The following is a 23018-nucleotide window of genomic DNA, read 5'->3' as shown; positions in this document are numbered from 1 at the left end:
TTGCGGTTCCAATGTGTGGAGCAGCACGGTGTGGAGCTCCCTCGCTTTATCACAATGCCGCACCCTGAAGATTAGCACCTCACCCCTAGAGTCAGCCTTCGTTCCTCGCAGCGCGCCAGATGGTGCGTAATATAAGAAGCTCCCTTGTCCTCGGAGCTCGGATGCAGACAACAGCGCAGCTCTTAAGGCCGACGTCGGTCGCTTGTTCTGAGCGGCCCTGTCGGCACGCCCCGCATCTGCTTGCCGCGCTGGGCAGAGGCAGCCGCTTCTTTGTGGGCTTCAGGAAGAAGCTTGTGCAGAAGAGGAAGCTATCAATCCTTCCCCAGACGGGTGGGCCAATCACACGAGTGGCGGTCCCCAGCTACGATGAACGAAGCCAGCGTTGCCGAGTCGTGCGGCAACAAACACGAGCGTGAGCAGCGTCACGCTGTCAGTTTCTGACGCTGCCGATTGGCGTCCCTGCAGAGAAATTGTCTGGAGGCGTCCGCGGTGAACGAACGATGGTCACGTAGGATGGGGCCAGCCCCTGCTGCACTGCTGACCAGCATAGAAGACTGTGTGGCATCGTGGTCCCGCAACGTCCATGGCCAGCAAATTTTCCCTTTGTCCTTTGCGGTTGCCGCACACATGGTGGACACAAGCTAACAATGCTCGCTGCAAACTTGATCGTCATCCGGCCGTCGGACCGACAGCCAACAGGGATTTCTCTCGTCGGATGTTTGACGGGGAGATCGACGCCGATGTGGCGTGGGCTCAGGCAGCTAGCGCGAGGCCTGTGCGGCATGGAATCATGGTGATGCGAAAGTCGCATCGCGCTCCTTGAGCCTCAACAGCCCTGCGTGATGCACTCGGCGACTCGCCATCCGTGGTTACCACCCATACACCCACAGGCTGATGTCCACGCGCGCCCTTGGGCCGGCAAATGCGGCGGATATATTTCTCGCTTAGTCTAGGTCTGGTCTGTTCCGGAGCCACCAGACCTGGAGCGGGAGCCAAGTGTCAGAGCTGCAACTTCCAAAACCGACGTCGACCGTCCTAGCCTTCCACTCTCCTTCCGCTCGCCTCGCTGTCTCTCCCCTTCGCCTCGCTGTCTCTCCCCTTCGCCATCCGCGCTGTGAACGCTCCCGCGAATCTATGCTGCTGCCACCGACGTCGCCCCAAGTGCTGCATCGCTCGTCTCTCGCAACCCCTCAGCGGCTGGTCTGCTGACCAGAAATGGTTAATTCCAAGGATTTCGCCTTCAGAGTCAACAAGCAAACGCCAGCAAACGGTTCGTTACCGCCGGCCTATGGCACCGTCATCGACTGTCGCCCGGCGCACGGAAGGCGGGGGAGAAGTGAGAAGGAGGTCAAGTCCCGCCCAGTGAGGCTAACCAGAGTCCCGGGCCCGCATGGCGTGGAATGCAAAAAGCGCAAACGAGATGGCAAGGATTTCAAGAACGACGATGGAACCGCCACAGCCAGTAAGGAGTCCAGTGTCGACACCATGTCCACCGCATCCGTATCCACAGCATCAACCGAGCGGCCGCTTGTTGTACGAAAGTCGCAGCCTGCGCCTACCAGGTTTCGCAGAGGTACCGTTCTAAAGAAGCAAGTCGATCTGGACAGCTGGTTTACCATTCTGAGGTTTTCGGATCCGGCGCAGTTGCTGGAGATGCGCACCAGGATTGCGTCATGTTACCGTTTCTTAAGAGATAATCCTATGCTATGGAAGCACAGCAGAGATCATTCCTACGACGACAGTCTTCCGGACCCACCTTCCGTACTTTCAGAATTCCAATACGCCCATCTGCGGCACGGCCATGGGTGCATGAGCTGCCACAAGCCTTCGACGCGCAAAACATACTGGGCGTTCCTTCGTCGATGGTGCAAGACCTGCCTCCACTCCAAGATTGTTAAAGAGCACGAAGTTATAGCCATGCTGAAGGAGGCGAGCGAAGAGCATGTGCTAGAGCTTCTGAAGTGCTTACCTGTGGCCATCTTCGACTCGTGGGAAAATTACGTGGGCGTTGGACCGGGAAACACGCATCCGCAAAAGAACGTCTACATACTTCAAGACGTGGAAAATCTTCTCGCTGAGCATGGCAGAGAACGGGACGAGAACCCTGCAACGTGGCACGCCGAGTGTAGAGTGTGGATGAGCGAGAAGGAGAAGGTCATTCAGGAGCGTCACGACTTTGCGCGTAAGATGGAATTTTGGGAAGACCACGCGAGGCAGGTCAAGTCGTCCGACTTTCAGGAAAAGAAGATGGCACGGAAGAAGTACTTCAAGGAGAGGGCTGCCGAGCTGACGCCTCCGATTACCGAAAAAGAACTGCAACTGTGCCCATCCTATCGGCGAGCCGTCGTTATCCCCAAGATGCCGAACATGCTCTCTTGGTCTCAGCTCAAACCCAAGGTAGAAAAGGAGGCGGCAGATGTCAGGAAGCGATGCTCGACCCCAGATCCGCGCCGTTTGCCTGACCCGATGTCACTGGCTCGTGAGCGGGTACAGCACGGCCTGCCCTTTTTCTCACATCCTAGCAGCAGGACTACGACACCGAGTACGGATCCTTTCTTCTGACGACCATTCAGTGGGGCATGACGAATCACCGGGAGATAGACACTTGACGATCTCATGACCATGACAGATATGCATACCCCTTCCGTTGCATGGTATGGAGTTTATATGGGAAGAGGGATATAGTTGAGTTCACTAGGCATTGCTCATATTGTTTTTGTTGATTCGCATTAATGGTATACGTACGGAGGCCTTGTCGTTATCTCGGGACATGGTCACTGTTTGGCGCAACGGCATAGACGTGTAACCTTTGTTGGTTCATGAGCATGATTCTGTTTTTTCACTGTTGATGATACTTTACAAGCTACTTTATAATGCAGGAGACGCGACTGGTAGCCTAAATATAACTTTGATACCCATCTTGATAATGCGCTCGTCGTGATACGGCATGGGCGGGAGGTGGAGTGATCGGCCCACTTGCCGCTATTGTGGGCCGAGGGCTGGCTGACGCTGCTTAGCAAGGGATGCCGCGAGCAAACGCATCGGATTACACCATCAGGCAGCATCTAGACGCTGTGACTTTGGACTCCACAGACATGGCCTTGCGAATACCCTCGGCGTCTGTATCGCAGTAAGTAGGAAGTGTTTCGGAGAGCTGAATCAATGCCTCCATAGATGCGGCCAATGTAGCGGGCCGTAGCCAATCACAATGTGCGGAAGTGCGATGACACAGGCGCATGCGCGTGAGGGGAACATGAGGCTCTGCGAGAGACGCTTCCAATAAAGACGTGTCTCGCCCGCGGCGACGTCCCAAGTGTTTCCGAAGACCTCGCCGTGCCCTCGCCGTGCCCTTCCACGTTGGCTAAACACATGGCGAAACCATCGGCGGAATGAGGCAGGCCCTGATTATCAGACCGGCTTAGAGAGCAGCATGATTCTAGAAAGAAGGGTCAAGCGGAGAATAGCGATTGGCCGCGGCACGCGTGTCGACCCACTTGGATAACGTGCCGGGTCGGTTTTTGGTCAAGAGGATGGAATTTCCAGCGTCTTTGCCTCTCCGTTTGGCGAGATAAGTACCGTTCGCATCCGCTCCGACCGTCTTGCCTTTTGTCTCTCGCACACTCTCGCCGCCAATTGAGCCCCGGAAGCCACGACAACCTGACCATCGTCACTGTCCTCTCTTATCGTGAGACACTGCGCGACTGACACAGATACCGGGACCCGAGCCGAGACACTCCTTTCGATATTGCTTGTAGCCCAACACAATGGCATCCGCTTCGCGAAGCTTCACCCGCGCTCTGCGCACCGCCGCGCCCACCTTCCGCACCACCTCGACGCGCTCTGCCCGCTTCGTTGCGCCTCAGCAAGCTTTCCGTCAGCAGCACCAGCGCCGCGGCTATGCTTCCGAGGAATCGGCAAAGGACAAATACGAGGGCAATCCCAATGGCATGCTCTACGGTGCCGGTGCTCTCGCCGCCGCCGCCGCAGGTTATGGCATCTACCTCATGAACCCTGAGCTATTCGGCCAGTCGAAGAAGACTCCTGCTATCATTTCCCCGAAATTCGAGGACTACCAGAATGTGTACAACGCGATTGCAAAGAGGCTGGAGGAGCACGACGACTACGATGATGGCAGCTATGGCCCGGTTGTCCTCCGTCTGGCATGGCACGCCTCTGGAACGTGAGTATCGATCCTTCCCCACGGCGTAGCAAACCCATCATTGACCACTTCGCAGCTACGACAAAGAAACTGGCACCGGCGGCTCCAACGGCGCGACCATGCGCTTCGCCCCTGAAGGCGACCACGGCGCCAACGCCGGCCTCAAGGCTGCTCGCGACTTTTTGCAGCCTGTAAAGGAGCAGTTCCCCTGGATCACCTACTCCGACCTGTGGATCCTCGCCGGCGTCGCCGCAATCCAAGAAATGCAGGGGCCTAAGATTCCCTACCGGCCCGGTCGCGCTGACCGCGATGTTTCCTTCTGCACGCCCGACGGCCGTCTTCCCGATGCTTCCCAGGGTGCTTCCCACATCCGCGCCATCTTCGGACGCATGGGTTTTGGGGATAAGGAGATGGTTGCCCTGTCTGGCGCACACGCTCTTGGCCGCTGCCACACCGACCGATCTGGTTTCGATGGACCATGGACCTTCTCTCCTACCACTTTGACGAATGACTACTACAAGTTGCTGCTCGAGGAGAAGTGGAGCTGGAAGAAGTGGAACGGCCCGAAGCAGTTTGAGGATGTGAAGACGAAGAGTCTGATGATGCTGCCGACCGACATGGAGCTTATCAAGGACAAGTCATTCCGCTCGTACACTGAGAAGTATGCGAGGGATAACGACGCTTTCTTCAAGGACTTTTCTGAAGCTGTGACCACCCTGTTCGAGCTCGGTGTGCCGTTCACACAGAGCGAGGACCAGAGGTGGGTGTTCAAGAGCTCATTCGATTAAGCACTGGCATTTTGAGTGGGGCTGGTGTGGGAAATAAAGAGATGATTGCATTTGGGAGAATGATATCCTACTAGACCGTGTTTAGAGCGCGTAGACTAGACGCATGTGGGCGCACCATAGTTTTCCTTCATCTTGACGTCCTGTCTTCTTTTAGATGTACTTTATATGTGCATTAGCATTGAATGAGAGTGGCGGTTGAAAGTTCAGATGTCCTCCTGCATTGCTTGCTGTATTGGTACCACGAATGGCCGCTCACTAAGGACCAGAGCTGCCTCGCGCCAACCCCCGCTTTTCACGATCATCCATCCCCTCCTCATCCAGATCATGTCAAATGCAGCTGAAATGGCTCCGCAGTTCCTATCAGATATCGTTTTAATTTTAGGAGACTGTCGTTTCGTAGCACCCGCCAGCAACTCCCGTGTATGCAACACAAGCCGTGAAAGAGGGACGAATACACGTTACGCGGTACTCGGGCAGTTTTCCCAAACTACATTGAGTATTGCCATCTCGTATACTCACATCTCCGTCGCAATCTAACCTTTAAAGAAGACATTCTCATATCTTTCCAAGGCATCTTGAATAACCTGAGCTCTACTTTCAGCACCTTCACTCAAAGCATGCCTGATCTCTTTTTCACCCTGGCGCTTCTCTGACATTACGAGGAATTCTGCAGGAGAAGAAAGCCAAAGAAGGGTTCCGTGGGTCTGCTAGATGCAGACAAAGCTTCGTGGGTGTGGACGGGCTGGGTGTGCGAGACGGAGTGTAGTCCTGAACTGCGGGGTATGACTTCCAACAAAACGATGACATACAGGTAAGCGACCGGACTGTTCCTGGTACCGACTTTACGGTGGTCGATGATAATATGCAAACCGGGGAACAAGTGGGACACTAGATTGACAAATCTTGGGCTCAGCATCAGAGCACTGAGACCCGCCTGAGACGGATTGGGACGACGCTCTATTCATGGGATTGTTGAGAAAGCACAACGCTTTTGGACCGCGGCAGGCAACGCTACTACGAGTTCCTCGTGCGGCAGGACCCCTCACTACTCTTCTTCTGCCAAATCCCACTGCCTGCGTCTCTGCCCTCTCTCCTTCCTAGCAAGCTTGCGTCGGATTCTCGAAGATTACTCCTTTCGCACCGAAATACCACCTTCAAAATCTCTACCGCAGCTTTGAGCTATTCAGACCGGCGCAAGGCAATCCCGATACTCAAATCGGAAGGTCGTTCGCGTGGTAGGTCATACCGGTACAGTGCTTGCATGGAGAGTCGTGTCTTCCCGGAGAAGTCGTATGTCATTTCAAGGGATTTCTATAGGTTTATCAATGTGATGATGACGAAGAAGGTAAAGGAACTACGCATGAGGGTGGGGATTGGGAGGGTGGTGCGGGCCGCTTGGGCGCGGGCAGAACGTAGAGAAGAGAATGTGCTTCTGGAGTGATGGTTGGTCTTTTGTGCAAGCCTCTCTCTCGTAGGAAAAGTTTAGTTGGCATTGAATACGTGTCGAATCTGTAGTAGATGTGGCGTTCGTATACTCTAACCTCGCGCAACACATGGTTCCGGAGCTGTTTCTTGAGGATAGCATAGGTTTGCCTAAGCATTTACTCCGGTCCGCACTTTTAGACTCGAGACAAGAGATGATGCTAAGACTGAAGAGCCTAGAAGCAATAGAGAAGCTCGGTCGCGAAGAGTCTATTCAGTCAATGTCCTACGCTATAGAGTATTTGCGTGTAGATTTCGGATGACTTGGACTGGAACAGTACAAGATACACTCTCTGCGAGGGCAGCTGCCAACTAGGCTCCTACGTATAGAGAATTTAGATGCAACAAGAGATTCTTATTGGGGGGTTCATACCTAATGTATGCAGGTCAATGGCTCGGCTCTAGCGTATAGAAACCTCTGTTCTAACATATGAATCTGACTGAATAGACATAATGCCTACACGGGAACTGCGTACAGTCCTCCCTCCGCCCTCGGCTCGGAGCCCCAGTGTCGGGTCTGTCTACGAAAATCTCCAGGTCGGCAGTGGCTAACTCTCATATACAAACAATATCGTCGTTGCAATCCCTTCAACCCTCCCGCCTTGGTCCGAAGCTAGGCCTCCGAGCTGGGGGGAGGCTGTAGTCGAGCCCTGTTCTACGGTTTGCTTCCTTGACTGACCAGGCTCTGATGTCCTCGAGTTCGTATAGAAATGCGGGGTACATGTATAGCCGGATCGGCAATGCAGGTACCAGTCTCCAGCACCAGCACTTGAGCGGCGACTTTGTTCGCCCCGCATAAGAATGCGAGATCCATAACTTGTCTGTCTTAGCCTTGTAAATGATGGTGTTCCGTAATCTTACGTTGGCGCTGCCACTTCTACAGTCGACTATAGCTGCTACTTCCTCATTCCGCGAGTCATGTCTAGGCTTCGACGCAACATCCTTCCAAAACAACTTCTACGCTTCGCTTTCATGAATATGTGCCAGCAAACACCACCATCCCGCTCGATGGCATGGACTCGACCTGCAGTCGGCCTAATCAGCTCTTTTCCGTAGAAGCGTGCCACGTAGCCCTTACGATACCAACCACCAATCGCTCTTCAGTTATTGTCGAGCTATTTCTTCCGCACCCCACTGCTTGGACTGGGCTTGATGTGTGGGTTAGTGAAATTCTTTGATGCTAAGCTCGTACTTGTAGCTAACGTAATATAAAATCCCAAAGACGCATTTTAACAGGATTAGAACCTGTCGCATGCCGTCCAAAGTTCAAGTTCTTCACCTCTTCTTCTAGAGATCTCTTCATAAGTAGCCCCACCGTGATCAGTCACCGACAACCAATTCCGTCGACGCTTTGATACGGAGAGGCGGTATAGTCATCTTCCACTGGGGATGAAAGAGAGATGTGGAGAGCTGGATAAGTGGATGAGGTTCTTCCGTGTACCCGGTAAGGAACATTGTTCTGGGGTGTAGGTGTGTGGCAGATTGGTCAAAGCGGAACAGTAGCACAGGGAATCGATTATACGCCGAGGGATAATGTTCTGGCTGCTATCGTGGAGTGGGTTGAGGAAGGGACAGCGCCAGATGAAATAGTCGGTACGCGTTTCGTCAAGGATACGGTGGTGAGTGGTGTGGATTTCCAGAGAGCGCATTGTAGGTATCCGTTGATGAGTACGTATGTGGCTGGCGATGAGGGGGCATTGGAGAGTTGGGAGTGCAGGTAAAGGTCGACAGAAAAGGGAGTGGTTCGTTTGTTGCATTAATCACGTCGACGATCAACGATCAACAGACAATGTGTGACTCTACCCTCTCTCAAGAATGCCAAGCAATCTATTTTTTTGGCGTCTCTAATTGTTTGCAAACTGGCACGACACACGCATGATGCGGCGAGGTCTGAAGATAGCTAAGCCATTCGAATCTTTCCAATTGAGTACACTCTGCCTGGACCATTTCATCAACAATACATGCAATGTCTGCTGATCGATGCAGACTTGACCAATCTGAAATAGGAACCTCGTGACGGAGTTGCAGTCAGCAGCAGGAGGGGAGGTTCGAGTAAATCTCCGAAGGATAGGAGGAAGGTTGAAGACCATACTGGATGAGCAACCTCTGAGCGACGGCTCTTGGGATGTTTGTTGATCCCCAAGGGTCGTCACGAAAGCCGAGCTGTCGGTTTCAGATGCACACTGCCTACGACAGCCATTCCAGGGTTCTGCACCGATATCCTTCGGACCAAACATCTCGTACCAGATCTACCAGGACTGATCCGTTTCCCCGCCAAGCACACCCCTGACCCTCGCTTATACCCACCTCGGCACGGTAAACATCAATTCTCCCTCGGTAGCCAGCTACTCGCTACACTCTGAATGATGCTGCTCTCGTCCAATACCGGGACCACGATACATAGGTACATGCGCCCACACTATCGGAAGCGTACAGACGAGACCTCGAGCCAGGTTACTCTCATGCATTAACGGGCCTATCCGCTCCTCGTTTGCATGCAGCGGAGCACATGCCGGAGGGCCGACTGCTCGCGGTTTCTACGCTGTTTGGTGGGTAGCGGATGCAGCAATGTACCGATGGTAGGGAACGTTTCGCGCTGGTGCTGCGCCATGACTGCCAAAGGCGAAATTGGGTTTGAGAGGCTGGATGGGGACATGGTCAGAGTGCATGTGGGAAATGCTCCGGCGAGGGGAGGCCTGAGCGGATCGTGGGCGGACCTGCAGGGAAGGCCGCGGTCCGTACTCAACGTCGGCTGTCTGAGAGTCATGTTCAACAGGTGAGCACCTGTTCCGGCCCTCATCATTGGAGTTGAAGGCGCGCTCTGGACTCTCCCCTCCTGTAAGCAAACTGATCGCACGACGATGAAACAACGTCGGTCCCGCCGTCCCATTGTAAACGGCCTGCAAACGGCCCTTCTACAACGAGAAGGCCGCTGCCATGCCTCCGATACGGTAGCGGTGCGTCCACTACACACGATGGTAGCGGATGGCACAAGGTCAATTCCGTAGAAGCTTTGTTGGGCGGCGACAGACTTTCGGCGCATCTGCATTCGACGCGGTGCGCCGGGGAAGCGCAGGTACCCCACACGTCATTGCCGTCAGTCGCCGGGACGTTGAGCGCACTGCAGCGGGGAAACGGCAGGGCCCGTTGTACGAGGCTCGCTACACAAGCACACAGACTCGGCCGAAACTCCAGCTTTGGTGCAAAGGCTGCGAGGCGAGGGGTGGTGGTGGTGGAAAAGAGAGCTCTTTGGCAGAGAACAGCCATCCTTCGGCGCCACCAACGGAAACTTCGTCGTACACGCCACCGCCAGCATGCTGGTGCGAAGTTATCCCGGGAAATGTCAGGACAGATCAGCATGCTCTGCGGCCGTGTACGAGGCGCATGATGTGCGAGCCGTCAAAGGCACACGACTCATGTATCTCTGGCACGGCCCGTCACATCTGTCTGCGAACGACGTTTGCCAGCCATGGCCGTGGTCTTTTCCTGACCCCTGGCCATGACCCACCTACGCCACGTGTGATGCACGCAAAGGCAATCGCGCATAGCAATGTGTGAGGAGCCTGCTACGCGTGGCAAAAAATTGGGTCGCGCATTGGCGACATCTCCCAGCCGACTTTGTCGCCGCCATAAACGCAAACTTCTTCCTTGTTATAAGTGGACTGAGTCGGCTTGCGGACGGGCGGACGGGCGGACTAGTGGTGCACGCCGTGATATCAATTCGAAGGCTGCCGTATCGTGTTACACCCAGCTGGCAGCTATTGATGACAGGGACAAGGTTGCGAAACATTGATGCCCATGATCGCCCATGGATGATGCCGCGAGTCAGGGCGGCATGCACGCTCGCCCATACGGCCTACCCAGGATTGCCTGTCGCCAAACATGGTCCTAAGGAATACAATAACAGGAAGGAGGGTGCTTAGGAGTGGCCACATGCCGTGGTTCTATCGAATTGCATGCCGTGCCAGCATCGAAATGACACTTCTCGACGGCGCCGTCTTCCCCGCACCACACGTCCGGAATCCATGGCGAAGAGACATCATGCTGTGCTCTCGTCGGAAATCCTGGTCTACCGGTCTGGTTCCATCCCCCTTCTGGTCTGTAAGCTTTGATTCTTCGTAGCGACCTGTGGTGCGTTTGATTAAACTCTGTATACGAGAAGCTGTGGAACGTCATGCAGCTGGAAGCATGCCCAGTGAACCCAATTTACTTGTCATAGCACGTTTGCGACTACTGTTCGCCAGGCGATACCTATTTCAGTTTGACAGCCAGGTATGACAGCTCTAGCTCGAGGCCGTGTTCGGGGAACGCAACGGTAGTCTGTTCATCTCCCGAGAATGTGAGCCAATCATCATGCATGATTTTGATCGTCCTTGGAAAGCTGCACTCAATGTTGAGCTCAACGCGGCGGATAGAACTAGTCGACGTTTGGATTGACGGTGCGTCGACTCTCGACGTGGGTGACCCGCTGATCAAACTTGTAACATCTTTGGGGTCCACATATGCATCGCGTCCGTTATCGTTGAGGTCGCACATGAAAGACACAAGTTGCGCCACGCTTGGCAGATCTTCTCCTTCGACGCGAGATCTCACGGTTACGGGGTAGACAATGTCGCTTGCAAAGGTGGAAAAAAAAATCGAGGGAACCATTCAGGGGGGCGGTGGTGGATGGATCGAGCGCCAACACTGTCAGTGCAAACATGTCGCCAAGATGAATGTGTTGCTTGCAGGCGAAGGTTATGCTATGCCTGTCTGTTTCCGAAAGGCTGATCTCATGCACCGCTTTCAATTGACGCAGCCCTGGAAACTGTCAGTAACCGCACAGGCGGCATAAGTGTAACCTGTATCCTCAGAGAGTTTGATCACGTCAAGTGCACAAAGACTGCGGCAAGACTGGTAGGTTACCTCTTCCGTAAGATTTGGTAATATGCATATGGTCACCAATGCGTTCCAGGGCTTGCTTGCCGGCGTGGTCTTCAAGTTGAAGCTCGCTGGGCGTGGGGTGTCGGACAGGCCGGCACAGCCTCCGTTCCTGTTGTGGCTGCTGTGGTAGCGGATAATGCCCGGGGCACACATATACATTAGACCATCATTCCCTGGGCGCACATATATATTAGACCGTCATGGACGGAGGAGCGTCATGATGCTGGCATTGAACATGTTAGTAACAGTGATATAGGGCGGGGCAATGGACTGACTGGACATCCAGTGGTGGCGCATGACCTAAGAGCCAGCACACTGGCAACGTCGTCCTAATCTACCGGCGCGAGCTGACGTATGAAGTCAGTTTGCTAGAGCGATTCTGCGTGTCTGTTTATGCAAGCGACCCGTAAATACCGGATACGGATTGATTGAAGACGCTGTGTCACCAAAGGTTACAAGGCGAGTCGTTGTAGGTACATATCGGGAAAGCCGACAATGAGATGAAATGAAATGGCAGGGAGGGTGGATACATGATTTGATGTAGGATGTATGCGTTGACTATATTTAGCGACGTGAAACATTTGGCCGATCGGTAGAGAAGGCGAGAATCCTGCGGCGCGCAGACGCGCCGCAAGCGACAATAAGTATTTGTTGTAGACGGAACACGGCATCTAGCCAGAAAATTGATCAGGTGCCACTTAAGACACCTAAAATGTCATCTCCATCCATGCCTCTAATATTGTCGGAGTGGACCACGGCCAAGCATTGCTTTGATTCCAAGCTTCGCGTACGTCTGCTTGCCTGCTTGTTGTGGCGTGGGTGGGTCGTTTCGGACCACAAAGGTATCGCTTCCAACGCTTTCCGAGTCATATACGATAGAGTCATTCGCGGCAAGAATGTGACGACGATAAAGACTCGTACTTGGACTCCCAGAAGCAGGCACGCCAGCCAACGAGTAGGACTGTTCAGTGCTTCCGGATCCAAACGATTTCTTGAGAGCTGGAGCACCAAGATAGTGGGCAGTCCCATTCTGGTTATTGCTGATCTGTGCGCCTGCAAACCAAGACGTATAGCCCGGTATCTGACTATAATCAAAGGTGTCCGCTTCTGTCGGGAAGGCGAGGTGGCCCAACTTCTGCACGTTTTTGGCGCGACTCATCGTTGCATCGATGGTGAAGTTGCCGCCTTCCAAGACGTTATAGGAGGACGATACCCTGAGGGGATAGCTGAAGCTCCGGGAATAACCACCAAGAGATTCATGCTTGCCTTTTGTGGTTTGGGACGTGTTTTGGTCATTGCCACCATTGAATAGTTTGCCCTTGATCGCGAAGCTGACATTTTGAACCCAAGTGACGTTCCGCGAGCCTTCTGATGTGATAACTGTAGACTTGACCGAAAAGGATCTTGAGGCGTTTACCGAGTAGTCTAGAGCTTGGACCGATCCATTTGTTCCCTTCATGACTGACGAGGACACGCCAAGAATAGGCTCGGGCGCTTCGATTGTAGAGACGGTGCCTTGCGTGATGCTGTCGATCTTGTCCAACCACAAAAACACCTTCCCTGTCACTACCCAATTCGAGCCCACCGTTTCCGTCAAGTATGCGTTCCCATACTCATCCTGGTTGATTCCTGCTACCTTGATTTCAAATGTATGCTCCTGGCCGTCGCAGAGACTTGGAAGGAAAGCCGATATGTCGATCTCATCCTCTTGAAGGTCAAAGGCATCAATGCCGACCACGGGCCGCCAGAAGCCAGGGACAACGCCACCGGTGAAGATCACAGGAAAAGGCCACGCTACCCCAACTAAAGTTCCATCGATAAGAAGCTGCAACTCTCGGAAAGGTGAGTATCCGTAGAGGGTGGTCTCATTGCCGAATACGGTAGTGTCAGAGGAAAGAACATTAGCCCACCAGAACTCTTCGGTTGCTTGACCAACTGCCGAAAGACTGACAACAGCCTTTTTGACGTTGCGTGGTAGAGTGAGAGTATCGACAGCTTTGGAATCAGGCACAACGAAAGCGCTAGATTTGTCCAGAGAGGACTGGTGTGCAGAGATTGGAATGATAACATTCGCTGCATCGATAGTGTCTTCTGCGGAAAAGAAGGTAGCCGTCAATGTGGTTTCCCACTTCCCAGTATAGGTGTCATCGATCAGATTCCCCAGGTCGAAGATGATCTTTTGCGGCTCCCGGAAAAGCGACAAGTAGTTGCTCATGTCTTTGACATATGTCCAGACGATTCCGTTTTGCGTTGGCTCGGCGGTTGATGTTCTCCAAACTTCGGTGTCGTTGAAAAACATAAGCGCGAGGCGGTCGAACTGTCTCCCTGCAGAAGTAACGGTGAAGTTGATTGTGACTCTATTGAACTCGCATTCGGGCGGAGTGTAGTTTCCTACAAAAGGGATTCCGTAGGAGTAGGCAAATTCGTGAACCATGAGGGACCTCTCGCAGCTCTTCGGACTCAAGACAGGCGGTGATACTTGTAGACATTCTAACAAAGGCGCAGTTTCATTCGGCGCGCGGCCGGTCAAGGCAGAGCCGATGCGACTCAGCTGAGACTGCGGCAAGGCCAGAGAAGCTGTGACGGAATGCGAAAGGATCATTAGCATTAGGAAGAAAGATATGGAGGACAGTGCCGCTCGATGTTGACATGCTCGTTTTCCCTTCCACCCTAGCCAATTCTGCTCACCGATTCCCAGCGACGCCGGGAGCTCGAACGCGCCCATCTTTTGAAAATAACCAATCCGAACTTTCCCTCCGGTCTTCTCGAGCAGGTTCGCTGATTTGTGTACACTCCGATGGCGCCGTACTGAGGTATCTCTGTAATGAAAGCCAGGTACAGGTTCCGCGGACGCCGCGCAGACCTTGATAATGTGGAGATATGATAACTGCGAACGCATCAGCACCGGGAGCATGCGAGTTTAATGGAGGAAAGCACACAAACCTCGCTAAATAACAGATGCAAGAAAGAAGTAGGCGATGCGATCAGCTTCGGCCACGATGGTTGTCCCAAAACCGTTTTGTTGCGCTCTTGATGATTTCTGAATCGCCGAACCGTGAACGATAGTAGTTGATGAGGGCGAATTCGTCTTGTGGGAGGACGTATGAATTGGGATGCGCTTTTAACTTAGCGTGAACCTCGGCCAGCTTCCTCTCGAGATGCTGGGCGAGACGTTGGTCGACACCGCCAGGAGAGTTTTGTGCGAGGAGAACAGCCTGTCCCAGGGTCAGACTCCCCATGCCCGCTATATATTCTGCACCCATGGTGGACAACGATAGTCGATTGCTGGAATAAAGTAGGTGCGAGCGGGGTGTGTACAAGAAAGGAAGGCGCGATTAGATAGTGGGAAAGAACTTAGGCACAATGTGGGAAGGGCGGGCAACCACAGGAGATAGGGTCGAAATATAAATATACGTACCAGACAAGACGCACGTGGAGGACAGAGCCCAAGTCAGGTCAACGAGCTTAGTTTGAAGCTGTAACCCACTGGCGACGGATGTGCTCCGTTTCGGGAGCTGTCAACGCTGCAGCTGCAAGCCTACCCGCGCAATGAACGCATGTGCCAGCAGCCCCGGTCCTGCAAGGAAGCGATAATGCCTGAGCAGTCGCAGGGATGGACAAGAGTCAGCGGAGCTCGGTGGGGGTGCACGACGCTGTTCCTGGCGAGGACACGCCTTTCCACCGTGCCGGAACGCTGAAGCAGCCCAGTGCAGACGATGAGCGCGCAGGCCAATAGGGGGCTAGGGCGGGTCGCTTTAGGGTATTTAAGATGGAATTTTGAATTTTAAGAACAAGGTTCTTTGCACTCGTCAGATTGTCGATTCGTAGGCTTTGGGTTGCGACTGGTGCCGAAACAGGGCCAAAACTTTAATGAACCTTCGCGGCCGTGTCGCCGACCCGCGCAGGGAATACTTCGGGGAGCGTTGGGTAGCGGACGCGGCGAATTCGACAGCCCATGGTCTTGTCAGGACTCAGGAGGGAGCGTGCAGACCTCCTGGACTGGCGATGATGCGCGAGGTTGATGCCAGGATCGGCAGTGGAGACGAAGACGACACGGCGGCGGGGATGTGTCGTCGCAAGACACTGACCAAGTGCTACCGACCGAGTGCCACCATGCCGCGGTCGAATTAGACTGCTGGAGCGTTTGCGAACGGCTGCACTGCTGCAGGCCCGTCGGCGTCAAACGTTGCTCATCCCGGGCGCTGCGTCGTGCCCGTGTGCGGTGCCATTAATCATGGCCCCACCCTTGTCCCGAGGGTCGCAGATCGACCGTTGACGGCTGATTGAAATGGCGAGCGACGGTCAAAGATTGGGCGCGGCCAAGTGCTACGTCAAGCACTCGGTGGTCCCACGAGCTACGACGCAGTCGCACGACGAAGTCCTCATGGCCGCACCGTGTGGAATCAGACGTCGGGTTCATGCAGCATGCCCCGCAGTTTAGCGTTTGCGGTGGGTGAACTGCCCACGCGAGCAAGAATACGGCATTTATGCGGCCTTTGCGACGCTGCCGCCAGCGCCTATCGTGGCGGGACCATCATGGGCTAGCATTCTGTAACGGCGAGATCCACGGCGGCTTCTGGCAGTGCTTCGGCAATTTCAAAGCGAAAGCATCAGACGAGGACGACTCGCGTGACCGGCCGTGCTGCGAGACAAGTCACCTTCTGCAGTCGAGATGAAGACACGAATCCGTCTCCTGGCCGGCCGACTTGAAATAGATGGGGCGGCTTGTGCGGATCTCTTAGCTCCAGCCCAAGTCGTTGATGGTCGCAGGGGTATCGTGCTCTTCACGCGTGCCCGTGCAGGCCCACAGACTGCCGTGTCGCTTCCCAATGCTCAGCGACGGTGCGCTGGTGGTGTGTTTGTCGAGCGCACTCCTCACTTCATTTCCGCGACCCTCGGTCTCGTCAAACGGCGAAGCGCCTCCCATTTGCAAATGAGGCGGAAAAGCTACGTTGCCCCTCGCCCTCTACGGCGACCGGCGACCGGCGACGTCTGAAGAAAGGCAGCTAGCCGGGCGTCGCATTTGCAGGGACGCTCCGCCTGGTACTCGACCGCTCTGGCGAGCAACAACAGACATCCCGATGCCGTGTCGTGACCGCAACGAAACGCCCATGATCCGGGGCAGCAACGTGGTGGGACGGGTTTCTGGAACTGCGGTAGAAGCATGCACGCGCCTGCAGAAAGGGACGAGGAAGAGCCGATACAACGCCGCGCCGTGGTCATGGACTGGACTGCAACGCGTTCCTGAGCGGGGAGAGCTGCTTGACCTTGCATCGGAGCGTCGGCGCTCCGAGCGCCAAGTCCGATGGACCCCTGCTCGAAAAAGACGACAGCGTCGTCACGGTCGCGTTACCCTCACAAGACAAGTCGCGCGCAGCAGAATACAAGCAGTTCCCAAGGCGCCATCCCCGAATTTACACACTGCAGTCTCCGCCGATTTCGATGAATGCGCCTGCCGTCCGCTTCTGGACGGAGCAGCTCCTGTTTCGGGGGGCTTTCTCACGGCCAGCCGCCGCCAGCCGCCCCCAGACATTCACTCGCGCCTTCTCCCACCTCCACCTGCGAGCCCCGCACGCAGTATCTAAACGCAATCCCGTCAGTCTCCTCCGCAATGTGCGTGTACAGGTGAACCCACGCTTCAGGGGCTTGCGCTTCAAGAGCGATAAACCGCCACACACTCCCGATCCAACGCCACATCTTGGCAGCCCCGAGCCCGCACCGTCGCTCTCACAACGTCTGAAGAGGCTCTCCAAACAGTATGGATGGTTGGCAGTGGGCGTCTATCTCGGCCTATCAGCTGTGGACTTGCCCTTCTGCTACTTGGCCGTGCGGATGCTGGGTACCGAACGAGTGGGCCATTACGAACATGTGGTCGTAGAGGGGGTTAAGTCCCTGGTACGGATACCGTTTCCCAACCTATTCCAGGGCTCTCGGGACCTTGAAGGTCCCATTGCGGAAGAGATTCGGGAAGCTGCCGAGAGGGAAGAAGCACTCGGACACGACGGAGCCCAGGTCGTGGGGGCGAATGGAGGTGCTGAAGCATGTATGAGACCTTTCGGTTGAGATAAGTCCTGCTGAATACACTAACAAGTCCGCAGCGCTCTGGACCCAGTTTGCTCTAGCCTATGCTGTCCACAAATCTCTCATCTTTTTCCGAATCCCATTGACCGCAGCCGTTCTTCCCAAAGTCGCAAAGACACTCAGAAAATGGGGCTGGAACGTTGGCAAACCAAAGCCAACTTAAGCTTCAAGTCCCCCTCCGATCGCCACCATACCGTCGGTCACGTATAGTCTACTCGAGCATCGTTCATGGCATTGGTAACGGTGCTCAAGGATCGCACAGTGGCTCCCACATGGGCAGTGTAAGAATATGTAAGATATGTGTACATGGACCTCACGATAGTCCCATTCAGCATAGCGTTTACCCTTCCAGGCGAGACCATCTTCAATATACTGAGTGGTTAGCCTTCGTTCAGGATATTTCTCTTACCAATCGACATTCATGTTTGTTCGTTCTCTGCACGCATTACCCAATAATGCTTTTCATTTTCTACGGAAATATTGCTTGCTTGATGTGACACGATTACGGAGACAACCGCAAGTTTGCCATTGCGCTTGAGGATCACCATGCGAAGGAACCAGATCTCTGGTTCTCGCTTATCGTATCGTTGACCTTTTATACTAGTGCGACGCGTGGCTTTTGGACTATGTCAGGTTTCTCAGATGTCTAGATGCAAACTCTACATGAGCGGACAGCACCATACCGAACAGTGGGTGCCAGAAACCCGACACTACAGCTATGCATCGTGTCACACGTAGTCGCGTTCGTTCCACGCGCAACTCCAAAGCCAAGGACAAGCAAGGTCTTCGCATCGAAGTGTACCTCTTCGAATATCTTTCGAAGGCTACTTAGTCGATCCCTCCAGGTACTCATCATCGACGACCGCTCGACGCCAGACCACGTGGCGAGTCTAACATTCGGCCATGCTTTTGCCTCGAACTAACCAACGCAGGATGCCACATTGAACAGATGCGCATAACCGTCTTATCCAGGAAAAGCAACTGAGACTACAACACGTCGCCAAAACCCGCTCAACGTGTAAGCTTTGCAAGGCCTTCCGGGACCAGAAGGGTTGCATCAGATTGGCTTCCAGGCAGAAGGGCCTCGGCTATGAGGTAGTGCAGCAATGGTGGAGACACAATGGACGAATGACCAGCCGTGCCGCCCGATGCCCGTAGATCGCTTTTCAAACGCATCGTCTGTTCGACGCTCTTTCAAAGATGGAAGCGCGCATCCATCAGACCACCCAATTGAACTCATAGCCCAACCTACGATCTGAGTACATTCTTGACAAGGACGAGATTTGTAATTTAGGCTCAGGGCACGTCGCCCTTATCTTTTTCAAGACCTGCGCGGAGCCTCCCCAGGGGACCCTTCGACACTCCGTCTCAAAGCTGTCAAAATAAAGTTTGTACCGGCGCTGCAGGTGATCTGCGTTCCTTTTGCATGGTCTGAGCTAGCCATCCCTAGCGCAGCCCTATTGTAAGACATCGGCCGCACTGACAAGAAAAGCTGAACAACACGCTGAGCTTGTCTTCTGTCTCGCAACATGTAGTGGGGTTACCAGACGTTCTTGGGCGGGATCTTGTCCGCTCGAACCGCGTGTGCATGGGCTGGTTGCTGTTAATCTCCGCACCGGAAGTCTGACCTCGAGATGAAGTTGCTTATGAGATGATTATGGGGAGACGATGGGCTTGGACAAAGGAGAAGTGAGACGGGTTTGCCGTTAATGCGGGTGTCATACGACATTGACATGGTGGTTTGTCCTCGAAAAGCATATCAGAGTATACTGTGTTGCAGTGGGTCCATTTTCGTCGGGTTTCTGAAGCTCCCTAGCTCAGGCTGCTAGAACTCTCTACTAAAGTAAATTCTATTTCTTATAGCTAGACCTTACCGATCTACATCTAAAGGGATATTTAATTACTACCTTCTAATTTTACGTCATCCCTGGTCTCAAGGACCCACTCTGATTGATTATTTACCGCTACAACCACAGTAGTTTCGAGGCGTACCATCCAGTGAGGCTAACCATCCGGCGAGGCTTACCTTCCAGCGTGTAAAGTATTCGGCACACACCGAGCGTTGCTCAGGCATACGACACAGTACGAAGTAGGTTACCAGAATGTGCTCAAACGCGATTCATGGTCACTGCGAAGCTACGTCAGTGACTTCACGGCACTTCTAGCGTTGGTCCGATCCGATCGGGCGCCAAGGCACTCATGATTCGGCTTCCCTTCGAAGAAACGTACACTATACGAATTCCACGCCAGCGAAACCTTGCTTTGGTTTTCAGTTACGCCGTGTCCGCTCTTGGAATGCGATTCCGCGATATATGATTGCCCTATCTGAACGTTCGCAGGGTTTAGAGGGCGAGTTTCGGAGCAGTGCTTCGGCGGGGTCTAACGCACTTCCGATTCGAAAGTAGATACCCTAGCGTCAGCAGTGCTGCCAAACCTCTGCCCGCGTTGGGCTCTGTTGTATGGAGCAGCAAATCGACTGCGAACATAGCTGCTCAGGAGCATTGTCAACATAGCTGCTCAGGAGTAGCTTCAGAAACGATCCGCTCAGAAGCGACTACTCCCCCATCAGCTCGCAGTTTAGACCCCGTCCGCTTAGGCACCTACGGATTCAACCCGCTCGCCTTAGAGCCGCGACGCCGCTGTCTAACCACGCTCGAACCTATCCTGGCCTGACTTGCGCTTCCCAGCAGAGTGTCAGCGCACGACTAAGCCGACCATCCTTTTTCTTACTACTTTTGTTGTACCATCGGAGCTACTTGTATCCCCGCCTTGAAGTCAAATTGTGTTCCCCTCTTGTAATTGGAAACAGATCGCATTCGCTTTGCACCCATGATTTACCGGTTGTTTGGTACCTTTGTAGACATGCTTTAGGCGAATGCCTCCGTAAACGGCTAGTGATGCAGGGGATGCGTCTGCAGGAACTACTTCGGTGAACCCCGCCTTCTGCGGGCTTTGCAGCTGCTACAACAATGCTCATGGAACCACGTAGATACTGTACACATGGTGCTGAATGAGGTTCGACTGTAGCACCTTGAGGTTTGTTTGCCAACCTTCCAAGGTTGGGTCTGTGTCATGTGACCCTATATTCGAGTAAACACCGGGCTTCCACTACGTTGTCTATACTCCTCGAGACGAAGAACAGTCTTTCTGTTTCCGAGGTGACGAATCGCTGGCCTTCAGTCCTGCACTGTTGTTAGTGTACCTTGACACAACTGGTAGCCATGCCCACCGCTTCAAAATCGACCCTCAGCCGCGTCAGTAATGCACTGGAGTTTTATTGGCAGAAATTCTGAGCAACACGTGTCTATGTCGCTCACCTTCCTGGCCTAGAATTTCCAAATACCTTGCAGAGCGTTTTCCGCGTGGACAATGCTTACCAGTTGCTCAACAACTTTCAAACTTCCACTAGTTATGCTCGTGAATTAAGTTCCAATATCGCAGGCCTCATTATATCAGACGAACAGCCAAGCATTCGATCCACAAATTACATGTTTGGTTTCGGCGTCGCCGCATCCTTCACTTTTCCGCAATCCCACTTTTCCAGAGCGTCTGAACTGCCAGTCTTTATTCCCGGCCGTCTCTACCTTCCTATCTCCGGAATGCTGCTCCACCTTTTCATCAGGTCTAGATCTTAAGGTCAGATCGCACATTCTCGAGATTCCTCGGACGTTGCGAATGTCCTATGCACTGCATAAGAGTGCACATTCTGTGGATGCTCCCAACCCCACGTTCATGTCTTTGCCTGTCACACAGGCAATTGTTGCAAACGTCCGACGTGTTTATTTTTTTCCCTCTAACGTTCCTCTTGGTCGCAAAACACAAGCCGCCCAGTAAAACGTCGACGCATCAAGGTATCCATTCTGCCAGACATTAGACCAATTGAAGAGTACTGTGTGAGGAGAATCCCCGGCCAGGGATTGACCTGGGGCTCTTGGCTTCTAAATAGCGGCCCATGATGGTTTGCTTCTGACTTTTTTTAATCAATGCTTCCAGATGTCCATGTTGTAATATGCAGAGCAAGAAAGAGAACACAGAGCCTTTTATACACGTTTACCTTCTCGTACTCACCTCCTCTCGTCACTTCCTTGTGATGTTATCTACCGTTATCACCCTGCCCAAATGTTGTCTGCCATCTACGTCGGGAAGCACTTCCAGACCGCGAGCACATCAATTCTAGCCGGCTACCTTCTTTAAATACAACAGGTAAACGAAATTGCAGATCGCCACCATAGCTTTTCGACAGTCTCCACATGGCGGATCCTCTCGGAGATCCTTCGAACTGTGATTTTCGAGTGAAGTGTGAGGAACAAACGGTCTCGGACGGAAATCATTTACACTCCGCTGCGTGATCTCCTAGCTTCTTTCCAAACTCCTTAGAGAATGGTACCCGTCATCCGCATCAAAATCTCAGTGGCTGCTGTCTAGAAAGACGATTCGCGAGAAGCTCAGACACCAGGAAAATACATGAATTTAACCGATCATGCTTTTAAAAAAAATCACTGGGGATCATCGTGGTCATTGATGTCGTAATGTCCTATAACAGCTTCCAGCCATCGCATAGCGAACTTTCTGAGCAGTTTGAGCACCGGTCACAGCGGTAGTGTGAGGAACAAAAAGTCTGCAAAAGAGAGCGTCTTGGTATCTCCCAAACTATTAGATTAATTAATATTCTCAGCGTCAGTCCCTTGAGGGCGGTGCTGGATACTATCACATGTCCCTGCCACTGTGATCTGCTATCTGAGATTCGAGCAAACTCAAAGAGTGAGGAAGACCTAATGCCCGCACCTGATGTCTTTGATGATAATTCCAGACAGCCACGGAGGGTATATGGAGACTTCGATTGATATTTTTCAGAAACCCGTCAGAGCACATAGTACGGCAAACACTACTTTTTAGAGGGCTATTAGAAGGTAGTGAGCAATGTAATGAAGAGTGAAGGTAAGGGCATTGCATATCGCGGACTGCCGGTTTTCGTAGCCTGCCCTGGATCTGGATCAATTTACACAGGTGGTGCTCGGTATTGTCGTTTTCTCTACAGTCTTTGCGTGGTACTAACGATTCGGAGTATGGCTACACAGCGATCAAAACCAGAAGCTCACACACTCCTCCATCCCCGCTGTTTCTAGAGAGCCATCAACGCACTGCGTGACGGAGTTCGAGGGCAGGTTTCGGCATTTATTGTCGCGCATGAAAACACCACGCGGTTCGCTTTTTAGTTATTAAGTACTGTGTGCCTTGAAATTAGAGTGGAGTTGAGAGCTTTGTACGCAATCTCTATCCGGTTTCTACTATCCCTACTTTTCTTTGGCACCAGTGTTCTCCACCATCATCATTTTTCTCTGCCCGTTCATTATAATATCCGACATGCGTTCAAGCCACGGTCGCGAGTCCTTATCTAGAACTTCGACTCGGATCCTGAACACTCACTTGTTTAAAACATGTCGGATAAAAACTTTTCTTTTCGTGTATCCGGAAGAGGCACATGATTCGTGTTATTGTTGTATTTAGGCTACGGTGATCAAAGACTGTGTTGTGCAGACACGGACATCCTATATAAGAAGATTTCGAATACATTGCCTTACACA

At 53.2% G+C, this 23018-nt stretch overlaps 5 protein-coding genes across 5 annotated transcripts; 3 read left to right on the top strand and 2 right to left on the bottom strand.

Annotated features, from left to right (window-relative positions):
• Positions 1-1215: 1215 nt before the first annotated feature.
• N0V89_002353 (uncharacterized protein) lies at positions 1216-2562 on the top strand (the record flags this gene model as incomplete). The annotated part of the gene is made up of 1 exon (XM_056211163.1): positions 1216-2562. One exon carries the CDS (start codon positions 1216-1218, stop codon positions 2560-2562), a length of 1347 nt encoding a protein of 448 aa, XP_056074636.1.
• Positions 2563-3764: 1202 nt separating this feature from the next.
• CCP1 (heme peroxidase) lies at positions 3765-4947 on the top strand (the record flags this gene model as incomplete). The annotated part of the gene is made up of 2 exons (XM_056211162.1): positions 3765-4180; positions 4236-4947. The coding sequence occupies 2 exons, from the start codon at positions 3765-3767 to the stop codon at positions 4945-4947; spliced, it is 1128 nt and encodes a 375-aa protein (XP_056074635.1).
• Positions 4948-12085: 7138 nt separating this feature from the next.
• Positions 12086-14266, bottom strand: N0V89_002351 (uncharacterized protein; the record flags this gene model as incomplete). The annotated part of the gene is given in 2 exon segments (XM_056211161.1): positions 12086-14239; positions 14258-14266. The coding sequence occupies 2 exon segments, from the start codon at positions 14264-14266 to the stop codon at positions 12086-12088; spliced, it is 2163 nt and encodes a 720-aa protein (XP_056074634.1).
• Positions 14267-14336: 70 nt separating this feature from the next.
• Positions 14337-14615, bottom strand: N0V89_002350 (uncharacterized protein; the record flags this gene model as incomplete). The annotated part of the gene is given in 2 exon segments (XM_056211160.1): positions 14337-14596; positions 14612-14615. The coding sequence occupies 2 exon segments, from the start codon at positions 14613-14615 to the stop codon at positions 14337-14339; spliced, it is 264 nt and encodes an 87-aa protein (XP_056074633.1).
• A 2179-nt stretch (positions 14616-16794) lies between these two features.
• On the top strand, positions 16795-17596 carry NAT2 (DUF1279 super; the record flags this gene model as incomplete). Its single annotated transcript, XM_056211159.1, has 2 exons — positions 16795-17395; positions 17451-17596. The coding sequence occupies 2 exons, from the start codon at positions 16795-16797 to the stop codon at positions 17594-17596; spliced, it is 747 nt and encodes a 248-aa protein (XP_056074632.1).
• Positions 17597-23018: the final 5422 nt, after the last annotated feature.

Source organism: Didymosphaeria variabile (genome assembly GCF_027946475.1).
Source record: "Didymosphaeria variabile strain IMI 356815 chromosome Unknown scaffold_2, whole genome shotgun sequence".
In the NCBI taxonomy this organism is placed as follows: Eukaryota; Fungi; Ascomycota; class Dothideomycetes; order Pleosporales; family Didymosphaeriaceae; genus Didymosphaeria; species Didymosphaeria variabile.
This window is presented reverse-complemented; position numbering and strand designations above follow the sequence as displayed.